This window comes from Oncorhynchus tshawytscha, linkage group LG24, assembly GCF_018296145.1.
Source record: "Oncorhynchus tshawytscha isolate Ot180627B linkage group LG24, Otsh_v2.0, whole genome shotgun sequence".
Lineage (NCBI taxonomy): Eukaryota > Metazoa > Chordata > Actinopteri > Salmoniformes > Salmonidae > Oncorhynchus > Oncorhynchus tshawytscha.
In genome coordinates, this window is record NC_056452.1 from 19,132,749 (window position 1) to 19,146,394 (window position 13,646).

Here is a 13,646-nt window from a genome sequence, read left to right on the forward strand (position 1 = left end):
AGTAGTGAGGATCGAGGGAAAGATGAACGGAGCAAAGTACAGAGACATCCTTGATGAAAACCTGCTCCAGAGCGGTTCCAACAGGACAACGACCCTAAGCACACAGGCAAGAAGCAGGAGTGGCTTCAGGCCGTCTCTGAATGTCCTAGAGTGGTCCGGACTTGAACCCGGAGAGACCTGAAAATAGCTGTGCAGCGATGCTCCCCATCCAACCTGACAGAGCTTTAGAGGATCTGACGAAAAGAATGGGTGAAATTCCCGCTTGTAGTGTCGTACACAAGACTCTGCTGTAATCGCTGCCAAATGTGCTTCAACAAAGTACAGAGGGTCAACAAAGGGTCTGAATATTTATGTATATGTCATTAATTTATTTTTAACTCATTTGTGCAGATTTATAAACCAGTTTTTGCTTTTTCTTCATGGGGTATTGTGTGTAGGTATTTCTTTTAAATAATTTTAGGATAAGGCTGTAACGTAACAATGTGGAAAAAGTCTAGGGGTCTGAATACTTTCTGAATGCACTGTATGTGTGCTATTTTTATTCTTCTCTTAAGTTTAGTTTTTGCGTCTTTTACTTTCGTTTTTGTACGGCACCTTCAAACATCTGAATTATATTTATTTTTAAATAATACAAATATATATTTCACAGCGTTTTAGATGGTACAATGGTTCTAAACACTTGTTTTGTGTCACAAACTGAAATTAGTCTTATTATTAGAATTTTAGTAACCAGGAAATGCCGGAGCGATTTCGGCATATTGCACTTTTAAAATGTGGTGCTAATACACTGTGTTAATAGATTGCCTTTCCCCCCCAGCCAAGCCAAGCCAACCCTGCTGGTCCAGTGAGGGTGCGACTGTGGAAAAACACAGCTATTCATGGTACTGCAACGCCTCGGAAAGTGACAAGAAGCCTATTGCGCAGACCACCACCCTAAAGAGCGAGGCCAAGGACTCTTACGACAACTGGGACGCAGTGATGGGTCTGAGGCCCACCTCCCCCACCCCAGAGCCCCCCAGAAGCCCCCCTTCGTCAATGTGGAGTGGTGAGTGGGGCTATGGTCTCAGTCTGGCCAGGCAGGACAAGACCTCCACAGAGCCCACTCCCAGTGACGTTGTGGGCCTGGGGGACTTCGAGATCCCGATCGAGCCCTCTGAGTCCCAGGACTACTCCCAGTCTCTGCTCAGGGTCAGCACCCACTGCCGGACATACCGCCGGCCCAACAAAGGCAAGCAGGCTGGGGAGTCTGACAGTACCAGTAGTACTAGCACCAGTACAGCCTTCAGTAGTGGGCCCGGATCTGGCCCTCTCGAGACCAACAATACAGAGAACAGCAGCAAGCCGGCGGGCCGCGGGCGGACGAGAGACTTCACAGTGCTTCACCCGTCCTGCTTGTCGGTGTTTAACGTCACCATTCAGGACAGGGTCATGGAGGAATACACCCCCGCTGCCGCCGTGGCTGCCCCCCTGACAGACCAGGGAGAGACTGGCCGCCTGAGGAAGAAGACCGAACCAGCACCAGCTAAACCCACCAGGTGACCTACTGCTACCTACCTACTTACCGCTAGACTGGGATAATCACTGTTGTTGTTAGATTATGATGTTTGGGCTATTTCTGCTCCCTTTGAGTCATAACAATGAGGTATGTTTCTCTCCCCCTGTGGGAATAATCTGCACACTGCAGTATGGGCTATGCTCTCAAATGTGTGTTTTGGATTTTTCTGTTTTCCTGATAAACATGCATCCTTCAATATCTCGCACCTGCTCAGACATTGGATATGTGTAGGTTGTTCTAACTTCTTTCTCTGCTTCTCTCTACCAGGTTCAGACCCACACAGAGCAAGACCAAGAAAGACACCAAGTTGGACTTCTTTGGCTTTGAGGAAAACGAAGCGGGCCGTGGTGCCTCCCAGGAGGAAGCCAGTGCCGACCCTGTGGCATCCGGCAGCTCCAACTACAAGATCAAGTATTTTGGCTTTGACGATATGAGCGGTAGCGACAGCGACGAAGACGAGGGCTCCCAGGCCAAAGAGAGGAGGAAGGCTAAGAGGGCTGCCGCGGCTGCAGCCACAGCTTATGCTGCCTCCGCTGCTGCCATGGAGATGAGGGTGGACAGCCCCCTGTCCGCCAGCGAGGAGCTGGACAGTCGGACCAGCAGCCACTCAGGTCAGGCACAGGGCCTCAGGCTAAGCCAGTAGTAACACACACACACACACACACACACACACACACACACACAGACCAGCACACACACACACACACACACACACTCAGACCAGCATCGGTACAGGGCAGACTCAGTCAAGGTCAATTTCAAGAACATGGATTTCTCTACACACACACTTCTAAAGCCTGGTGGACACTACACAACTTTCAAAATCCTAACGTCGCTGAGCTTCTCGCGTTAAACAACCTTCTTTCCTGTAGTTGTCTTGCCAACGTAGTGGTGCGCACTAAACGATGTGGCACAGACGGATCACACTGCACGATTCTTCACTTGGTTGTGAGGATTCAAGATACCAAGTTGTCTCACAAAGACAAGGATGTGCTTAGATTTAACGTAGCTACTAGCTGTGCAGTAAAGTAGTATAAGCATTCTCAGACATTCACGCTTGCCATACGGAGTTGAAATATCTAGCAAACATTTTGAATTGAATAACATGGCTTGTACATTTCAGAACTGTAAAGATTTTACCCTTTGGCTTTGGTTAAAGGCAAGTACAAATGCATACTTGTACTAGTCATCGCTCCAGCTCGAGTCTACACATTCTGGGTGATGCGAAACAATGTCATCTCACTGGCTTTTTTTGGCGAGCTCTCATTGGCTATTGCTGATCACCGTTCTCAAAACTTGTTGTTGCTCATTTCACACTACAGGAGCATTGCAGATTTTGTGCTGATAAAATCAAATGTTTGAAAATATTGGGACGTCTGGAACTGCTCGAAGACGAGATTGGGATCCCTCAGATTGCGTCTCTGAACCGCTCACGTTAAACAAGCATCCCACTTGTCTGGGACAGCTACACTGAACAAAAATATCAACGCACCAAGTGTTGGTCCGATGTTTCATGAGCTGAAATTAAAAAATCCCTGAAAAGTTCCATAAGCACAAAAAGCTTTCTCTCTGATTTTGTGCACAAATGTGTTTACATCCCTGTTAGTGAGCATTTCTTATTTGCCAAGATAATCCATTCACCTGACAGGTGTTGCATAGCAAGAAGCTGATTAAACAGCATGCTCATTACACAGGTGCACCTTGTGCTGGGGACAAGACGACTAAAATGTGCAGTTTTGTCACAACACAATGCCACAGATGTCTCATGTTTTGAGGGAGTGTGCAATTGGCATGCTGACTGCAGGAATGTCCACCAGAGCTGCTGCCAGATAATTTAATGTTTATTTATTTACCATAAGCCACCTCCAACCTTGTTTTAGATAATTTAGCAGTATGTCCAACCCGCCTCACAACCGCACACCATGTTTATAGCGTTATGTGCATCAGCGGTTTGCTGTTGTCAACGTTGTGAACAGACTGTCCCATGGTGGTGTGGTGTTATGGGAAGGCATAAGCTACAGACAATGAACACAATTGCATTTTATCAATGGCAGTTTGAATGCACAAAGATGCCTTGACGAGGTCCTGAGGCCCATTGTCGTATCATTCATCTGCCGCCATCACGTTATGTTCAGCATGATAATGCACAGCCCCATGTTGCTGTACACAATTCCTAGAAGCTGAAGATGTCTCAGTTCCATTTCCTGCATGCTCACCAGACATGTCACCCATTGATCATGTTTGAAATGATCTGGATTGACATGTTCAGCGTGTTCCAGTTCCCTCTAATGTCCAGCACCTTGGCACAGCCATTGAAGAGGGAGTGGGACAACATTCCACAGGCCACAATCAACAGCCTGAATAACTCTATGTGAAGGAGATGTGTCGCGCTTCGATTTATGAGGCAAATGGTGGTCACACCAGATAGTGTTTTTCTGATCCACTCCCCTACCTTTAAGGTATTTGTGACCAATCGATCCATATCTGTATTACCAGTTGTGAAATGCAATGATTAGGTCCTAATGAATTTATTTCAATTGACTGATTTCCGTATGAACTCTGTTGCGTTTTAATATTTTGTTCAGTATAAATTGTGGCCAAAATCGTGTAGTGTACACCTTGCTAAAGCTAACACATGGGTTTCTACTAAGCCAACAAGGAATTGTGTTACCAATGATCATTTAGTGATTTGATTTGGTATTTTAGGGCTGCTGTAAGTATACAAAATTGTCAAAATATTTTGGACCTTTGAATTTGGCTTTACTGCTATTAGCCCATAGAAATGCATTGAATAACAGCTTTGTACATGGGATAAACGGTCACAAAAAAAGCAAAAGGAAGTTTGTCCGGGAGTGTTTGTCTTATATCTGAGGGAAATACTTCATTTATTGATGTATTTATTACATGTATTGACCCCTTAGTTTAGTGCCTAAAGCATCTCCATATATACTTCCATTCATTTTTTAAAAATGGATACCTGGCTACCTTTTAGACTTGTCTTCAGAGGCTTGTGGGCATCCTAGAGCAAAACAACCGACATGTACGTGAGAGACTCACCTTTCCATAGAGGGATTAGTGTGTAGCCCAAACAGTTCGGGCGCTACAGACAGAAGTTGGCAAATCATCTGTACCGGCGTCAGGTGAGTGCAGTGGATTGAGACGCAGCCCATGTTAAAAAAAAATAAAAAACACGTCTAGCTTAACCTGACGGATTTTGATGTGGATTTTTTTAATGACGCTAATTAGATTTCCGCGGGGCACCAACATCGACTCTTGAGAGTTAACCCTAATTGCTTCTGTAAGTCGCTCTGGATAAGAGCATCTGCTAAATGACTAAAATGTAAATCTACTATACTCAAACGATTTAGGCTAGTAATGTCTTCGTCACAGATCTTATAATTCATGATAGGATTCTGTTTATATAGTTCTATGGACTTGGTAATGAACTGTGATGTTCCCGTCCTATTCTAACACACCTTTTGGCATGTCCCCTGTAGATGTGATGGACTTCCCAGAGGACAACTCTGCCTCTGTGGGCCTAGAGATGCCCAGGAGACCTCAGGCAAAACAGGTGGAGAAATCCAAGGAGACCAATAGGAAGATCTTCAGTGGCCCCAAAAAGGTAAGAAGTGTTCTATGGCAACTCTCCCTGCACTCAAGTCCAGGATCATGTTCATCAGGCCACAGCGACACATCTCAGTGAAACGTTTTCCAACGGAAAACAAAAAAGCTCTTTTTATTGGACGTGGTCAGGTAGTTCCCTCCCTGTTTGTCTGTTTGGTGCCCAATGAACTAGACCCAGAACGTTCATCAGAGAATGAGTAGACTACACTCTGTATGCGCTGCTGAGATGCCAGGCCAAAACGTCTTGTTGGATTATTTGTATGTGGATGAATGGAGCGATGAGAGCTGTCACTGAAGGTCTCTGGTCCTAGGTACTAATAGGTGTGAAGCGCCCCCACCTATGGGACTCCACTCATTTAGCTGGAGTTGCATACCTAGCAACGGTCATTTATTTAATTTTTTATTCATCCAGAGAACTAGTAATGCCCGTTCTCCAATCTCGCTTAGATGGACTTCATCTGTAAGTGCTCCACTATTGATCTTTAAGAGCAAGGCCATGTTTAGAATGGAATGTGAAATCATTTTGTGGAAGAATCCGACACATTTTATGTGTTGAGGTTGTTAAGTACAGGTTATAGGTCATACAATGGTTCATATAGTCATTATTTGTGAAGGCAACTTGCACATTTTAGGTGTATTCTCATAAATCTGTCTTTGCATTCGGGCTACTACAAACCTGTGGAGTGCCACGGTGCCTTCCAAGTCTTTGGAGGTGTTTTCTGCTCAGAGATTCCTCATACATAGCCCTGTAATGTACTCCATGCAAGTAAAATAATAAAAGCGCTGAACTCATTTGAAAAACAATAGCCCTCCAAAAGGACCTGGCTATTCATGAGTCATCAAAAGGCAGCGTTTTCTATTGCGACTGGCCCAACTGCAGGGGCAGTGAAGTGGCACTCTGGCGCATGCAGTTTACATGGACATGTCCTGAATTGCGCACGCTTCCCCATATAGTGCACTATTTTTGAGCAGGGCCCCGTTGTGCACTATGTAGGTAATGGGGTGCCATTTGGGGCATAGCCTGTAACTAAAGAACCCTTACAAAAAAACGATTTGAATTGGATGCATAACAATCTATCTTCTTCTCATGCGGTTTGCTTACAAATGACAGAAAAAATGCTGCTGTTTTGCATAATAATCCAACAATTCCCTCTCATTCTGCATAACCAGTTGTGCTTGATGCATTATTTGTGTGTACATTTTGGGCCTCTGTATTTGTCTCTTTAAAATGTATGCCAAACAACAACCAATGATTGTAAAGTTTAACATGCTATGCACAAGGACAATTTATAACAATTTCCACTGAATTTGAAAATAAACACATTTACTTGAAGAACAGTGCAGATGCAAAGTTTGGTAACAGAATGATGGTTTTCTCTGTTTGTGCCTTCATTCTGTTACCAAGCTTTTCATCTGCACTGTGCTTAAAGTAAATGTGTTTTTGTTGAATTTTCGGTGTGCCTTGTGCAGGGAGTTTGTTTGACGTACGTTTTAAAGCGAAACATCGGCCTTTCCGCATCATTCTGTTACCGTAGAGTTGCCCGTATGACAATCTGTTGATGTCGGCTGTCAGATGTTCAAGGTTGATTTAATGGCCACCATCATTATCATGTGGTCTCTGACTAATTCATGTCAGTTCTGTATATGGGCACCTAGCACTGCTCCAGTCTGGATGAGTGGATGTGGCTGAACAGCGAGTGTGTTGTGTTTATTGAGTAGCTCTCTGTCAGGCTGGTTAGGGCTCTGTCTGCTGCCTGCTGCCCTTCCCTCCCCTCTGTTCACAGCACACTTCTAGACTCTGAGCCAGGTTGGCTCTCCTACATTAATCATGGATATGATACATCTACCGACTCTCTCATTTTGCCCACACTCTTTTCAACTCTCTTTGTCTGTCCATCTTCCTCACTCTGTCCTCTAGTTAACTTGGCTGTTTTTTTCTCCATCTCCCTGGTGGTTGTCCCCAGGCAGTGATTTGGCCCATATCTCCTAAAAGTCTTGCTATTATTGCTTTATAGATTTTTCTAGGATTCCTCTTCCTGTTTTCAATCTGTTATTGTGTCGGGTTCTGCTGAACCAACCTCTCTTCCTGTTTGTGTGCCTGTTGCCTAAGGAGAGGCTTATAGCTCCTGCCTTCTCTTGGATTGGCTTTGAGCTCCAATGTTTGTGCACAAGATGGATGTTGGGCATTTTTATACATGCAACAGTTGAACCTGAGCGCTTGTGTGCTCTCATTGCGCCGTGAAAATGATTTCTGCAGGCCAGGCGTCGGTAACAGGATGCATGTTGGTTGGGTGGGTGGTGCTGGCCCGATTAAAACAGCAGCATTGGATTGCAGGAAGACTCAGAACATGTTTAACCTACCTTGAGCGCTATTCTCCTCACGGGGTTTAACGTTGTGGGTGTTAATGATGGTTGGTAGTGACTCATTTCAGACGGTTAAAAGTAATTCAATTAGAATCAGGGTTCTCCCCAAATAATATATATATATATTTTGTATTTTTAAGGCCTTTTTTGCTCTATATTGCAGGATGTGGCAGTTACGCCGTTCGCTGCATATCACCGTGTTAAAATATCCTGCAGAGAACCCTAAGAATGCGCCACAGGTTATTTATAGTGTCAAGCCCAATTCTCTCCTCGGTAGAGATGCACAGGTGTTTAAAGTCCCAGCATTCCCCCACTCCTCATCATAATCATTCTCACTCTGGCTTAATGACTTCAGTGGCTCACCGACAGCATGGCGTAGAAGACTGGGCTGAATACAGTAGAGAACGAGGCAATAATCTCGTCAGATACCTTGCTGGTGGTAGTGTACATTCCAAATGGCACCCTATTCCTTTATATATGAAGTACATTAGGGGCCCTGGTCACAAGTATTGCACTATGTGTGGTGTAGGTTGTCATGTTGGATTCATACATAGTAATGCCCTCTGTCTGTTTCCACACGTTCTGTGATTGTCTTTAACAAAACGAACTGGTTTCCAGGGTTGGGTTGGCTGATGGCTGGCGGGAACATTAAGTGGATTTTTTTCTATTTTCTTTCACAGCTTTGTTTTGGTGTTTTAACGACAGCTTTTAAATCGAAGGCTCATTTGAGGTTTAACGGCATTCGCGTGTGTGTGAGACGGTGTGGTCATGAGTCATACAAGTATGTTTGCATGTGGTGTGTTCCACGGTATCGGAATCGCTAAGCCGGGATTCCGATTTTTCACTTCAATGTATGCCAAACCAAAACGATTGATTTCAGTTTAACAAAGCATACAACTACATGCACAAAGACTACTTTGGACAATTGACAAACTTTGTATCTGCACAGTTCTTCCTGTAAATGTTTTTGTAAAATATTCAGTGGTGGACGTTTTTAAAAGTAGTCCTTTGTTCTATGGTTTAACTTTGATTTAAATGTTTTTTGATTGGTATACATTTAAGTGACAAATCGGAGTCTCAGCGTATTTCCGTTATCATGGAATTGCCCATCTCTCATAAGACCAGAGCAGGGCTGCTGTTACTGTCTTGAGTGGTCCTGGAGCACAACAGCTGATGGCTGGTTGAACGGTTTAATTGAACCCCACCTACAGCTGTAAATGACAGCTCCTCAGTCTTCTGCTAAGTGTCTGTGTCTGTGTTTACTTGCACTAGTCTCAGAGGGCCTTGGTCAAACATGACTTAATTTGGCAGTGTTGGGGAGGGCTCAAGTGTTCATTTCCTTGTATCTGACCTTCTCGTGTTTGTTTGTGTGTGTGTGCGCGCGCGTGACCGATAAGTGCCCATGTTTACAGAAAATGCCTTTTGTCATGAGCTCACACTCCCATGGGGGTGGGGTGCGGGGTGGGCGTTGAATCTTCCTGTCTGTGTCCTCTTGATTAGGATCATTGTTAAGAGTAGAGTGACTAAATGAACGTCTCCGTTCATTGTTTCCTGCAGTGCTCTGTCCTCAGACAACAATGTCTGTTCTATTTCTCCTTTTTCTTTGATTCATTATTAATATCCCAGCAACAGGCTGAGCCAATAGGCTCCCTTTAAGCAGAGAGGAGGTTTGTGTGACTGTGTGCATACCCATGCCTGTGTGTGTATGCACACAGCGCTGGCTGGTGTCTCCAGTCAGTCCTGCTGTTTGAGCAGTCCTGACTGCCTCTGGTGGTTTAATAGGCATTCATTTAGTTTCTCTCTCTCCCTGGGGCTTCTTTGTTATAGGAACCAACAAAGGCTGATGTATCCAATCCGCTCTCTGTATATTCTCTCTCTAAATGGGGGTGCGAGGGAAAAGTTGTCCTTGGTTCATAGAACCGGGGTTACATCAGTCACCTCCGGTAGCCGCTAGATGCGGTTACAGTGAACAGCGGTTTCTGTTTTCTTCCTACAAATATGGCTTTCTTTTGAATGGTTTATGCTACAAAATATTTTGAAAGATAAAACTCTAATGAACACGTACATACTTTCTTATCCGTATGTTTTTTTAACTGCACTGTTGGTTAATGGCTCGTAAGTAAGCATTTCACAATGTAAGGTCTACACCTGTTGTATTTGGCACATGTGACTAATTTGATTTCATGCGTAATGTTTCCCTCTACGATGCCCACAAGCCGTTAGAATTGAGTGGACAAGACCAGGTGCTAAATCAGACTGGGGGAAAAATAACAATCAATGATGTTGTTTTCTACATAGAAAATCTTACAACATCATTGCCTGATGATCTTCTGAACTTCCCAATACCTTTCTGATGCATTTCAGTCCCTTCAAACCATATTTCTTTCAGATGAAAATAGTGTCAGAAGTACCATCAGACTGATTTGTAATAGACTGGCATAGTCCCAATTAAAAAAATTACATCACTTTTTTTGACATGGTGGGGTCACAAAGAAATGTTTATCAAAATGGGGTCACGGGCCACCACAGTTTGGGAACCCCTGCTCTACTTTGACGAGTGAATTGAGGTGCTATGTTCCAAGACATTGAGATCATGTCTAGTATCAGAGATCACCTCGAATTAGGAGATATTGACTATACTTTGAATCAGCTTAGTTGTTTTTAAACACAGCATATTGTTGCAGTTGGGTTGTCGTGTGTGGTGATCAATGATACTCATTTGATGTATTCTAAGTAACACTGTTCTAGCAGGAAGGGCTGAACTGATGGAATGTGAAGTAACCTGATGGACTTACCTCATGTTTTTCTGTTTCACCTGTAGTCTCCCACTAAAGCTGTGTACAATGCCAGACACTGGAACAGAGAGCCAGAGGAGCTGCCCCCGCCACCTTTACTCCGTTCAACCACTGCACCCGTGAGTAACCCCCCCCTAATCACCACCCTAGTTACGGGTGTCACCCACCAACCCCACGCCAAATACTAGACCTGGCACTCCCATCAGCCTGCCTATCCAGCTAGCTAGTGGTATGTGATTTCTGCAGTTGGTGAACACTGTACCACAAACTCTCATTTTCTGTCTCATTCTCTCTTGCTCTCTCTGTTCAAGTACCAGCAACATGGTGAACACTAATGCAATTTTCCATGCCCTCGACCCATAACTTCCATGCGACACTCCCTTTCCATCCTCACTCTCACCATCCCTCCACCACAAACGATACTCCAGTTGGCCTCTTCACTGTGGTTTACCACCTTAAGGCCACTCTACTTCACGTTGTGTCCCAATTGGCACCCTATTCCCTTTTTATAGTGCACTCGGGTGCTTTTTTAGGATGCACCCTGCGTCTGATTCATTTTCCATATGTCATTAGATGCATGTGTGGCACCGTGCCATTTCCTGGAATTCATTATCCTTTTAAAAATGCATCACATCTCTGAACTCTCTTTACCGATAATGTTAGGACGGCTCTGAACGCTCCTCCGTCTTACCAATGATGTTAGTACCGCTCTGAACGCTCCTCCTTATCCGTAATGTTAGCCATATATTACAGGTCCTTTTAACTCCCTCATCCCTTGCCTTCCCTCAAACTGCTAGAAGAGACTCGGAGCCTGTGTGTGGTGTGAAACTGAGTGTTTTTACTGTGCCTTATCTGGCCTTATGTAAGGGGCAGGAGGCTGTTGGCTGGTGTTCAACAGCATGAAGCAGCAGCAGCGCCGTGTACTGAGCTGAGAGCAGGTGGCTGTGTGGTTCTGCTTGTCTCCCTCTGACCCACTCTCTACTTCTGCCCTTCTCACTCTCACACACACACACACCTTCCTTATCCTCTCTCTTGTTTCTCTCTCTCTCTCGTTCTATCTACCAGGCTAGCCAGTCAAGCGGGGGCAGCAAGGACTCTAACTCTCACAAAGACGATGGCCTGTTCAAGGCGCCGCCATGCCCGCCTCCCAAAGTCATCAAGTCTGTGTCGTTTCCCACTGAGCCCTACCAGGACATCGTCACTGCACTGAAATGTAGGAAAGAGCACAAGGAGGTGAGCTTCTGTTCTACCTGGCAACCCATCACTGTAGCTGTGTTCGAGTACTCATACTAACCGTACTATTTGAGGTAAATTTAGTATGTAGTATGCTTATTGGTCATAGAATGGATATAGTTAGAATGCCAAAAGTTCGGGGATGTCATTAAATTTGCCAAAATAGGAAGTATACTGACAGTGGACACTTTCCATGTTTTTAGGGCCTGTAATGTAATTCTTCAGACAAAGGCGTAAAATATGCAGCTGAAGTCCAACGAGAGCCGATAAAAATTCTTTGCTGTAAATAATTGACAAATAAAAGAATGACTTTTTAAGTAAATTACCTCACACGTTATGTTTGCTAACAATCTGTTAGCTAGGCTATCGTTACTAGCCACATAGCATATCATTACAGCACTATGTACCGGTATTTTAGCTAGCTACCTAACGTTAGTTTGCTACTAATGCATTTAACTTGCCAGTATATTAACTATATGCTATCTAACTAACTACCCAACGTTTATTGATTATTCCAGTCATTCTTAAGTGGTATAGTTGTGTGTTCTCAATGGACATTTTGGTGCTTTCGTAAATTCGCCCTGGCTAGCTACTCCAATTTCAAAGCACTCTCGTCACTCTCGAGTGTACCGGAGCTCAGAGTAACTGATGAATTTACTAACGCCCAGAGCGCACTCTGGCACTCCAGATTGAATTGAAGAATGCACCCGAAGTTGTAAAATGTCTAGCTAGTAATTTGTTATGCTAACAAGAGGTTGCATAGCGACATCATCAACTTCTGGGAGACAGGTGTAGCGCTAGTACACTCAACTGAAAGGATACCGTTCGTACAGTATACTAAAATTAACTAATTCATACATAGTGTGTGTGTGTGTGTGTGTGTGTGTGTGTGTGTGTGTGTATACTCATTAAGTATGTCTTTATGGGTATTCGAACACAGGTTGTGTCTGGAACTCAGTATCTATGAAGTACAGCCTATAAGAACACAAGCGATTGTCCTGGGGCTGTATGTAGCAATCATCTTGGATTAAACATGCTGATCTATGATCAGTTTTGCCTTCCAGATCATAATGAATAAGTTTTATTTGGACAGGGGGACCTGATCCTTGATCACCTAATGAATATGGGACCTGGTTTACAATGTTGAAAATGTAGTTAAACAAAAGCACCAATTCAACTGAAAGGATAATGATCAGACATATCTTGTTTGGTCAGGTGTAATTCATTTTATTTAGAAATAGCCTCTTGAAACGAATCAGTGAATTCTGAGGCTGTGTATCGATTACTCCATAGCTCCTATAAGACAGTACTGCAGGATCCCTGAATCGCTAAACAGTGGTTAATGTAACCATCTGTAGTTATTTATCTTATTACAGCGGTGTCTTGCATGCTAAGCAGTGAAAGCCCCTCTAGGAACTGCAGTGTGGGCAGTTCCATAGGCAGGAGCAGTGTAATGGGCATCTCACATCTTTAAATTCCATCTGCAGTTTCATTTGGTGTCTTGTGTTTGTGGTCTTGGCTCCTGACCAACAAGGCAGGCGGTTGGTGGGTGCATAGCTCTGATGCTGGGAATAGCAGGACTGGGCTCTAAGCTCGATCTAGTACCTACGTTATGTGATTTGATGAACCCAACAACTCTTTGTCCCAGCTATACACGGTAGTCCAGCATGTCAAGCACTTCAACGACGTGGTGGAGTTTGGAGAGAACCAGGAGTTCACCGACGACTTCGAGTACCTGGCCACCGGCCTGAAGAGTGGCCAGCCCCTCAACACACGCTGCCTTAGGTAAGACTAGTTTCCACTAACTGCTGATACAGGGTCACATTCTTTGGCATCTTCATTATGGTTAAGGTAATGATTCATGGCAGTAAAGAGCTTGATGATCTTGCAGAGGCAGTGACCCTCCCCTCTCTGTTCAATTCAATAAAACAGTATTTATCTGTCCTCTCCTGTAGTGTCATTAGCCTGGCCACCAGGTGTGCCATGCCCAGCTTCAGGATGCATCTGAGGGCCAGGGGGAAGGTGGCCCAGGTCTTCAAGACACTCAACGACGCCCCACAGCACCCGGTAAGTAA

The 13,646-nt window shown here is 44.4% G+C and overlaps 1 protein-coding gene across 1 annotated transcript in view; it reads left to right on the top strand.

Moving 5' to 3' along the window:
- Positions 1-13,646, top strand: part of LOC112223482 (wings apart-like protein homolog) — a 49,263-nt gene that overhangs the window by 9,337 nt on the left and 26,280 nt on the right. Inside the window, exons 3-9 of the mRNA XM_024386516.2 lie at positions 818-1,535; positions 1,823-2,166; positions 5,053-5,177; positions 10,365-10,457; positions 11,404-11,571; positions 13,220-13,356; positions 13,527-13,638. Coding sequence (XP_024242284.1) covers positions 818-1,535; positions 1,823-2,166; positions 5,053-5,177; positions 10,365-10,457; positions 11,404-11,571; positions 13,220-13,356; positions 13,527-13,638 — 1,697 coding nt within the window. The remainder of the gene's footprint in view (positions 1-817; positions 1,536-1,822; positions 2,167-5,052; positions 5,178-10,364; positions 10,458-11,403; positions 11,572-13,219; positions 13,357-13,526; positions 13,639-13,646) is intronic.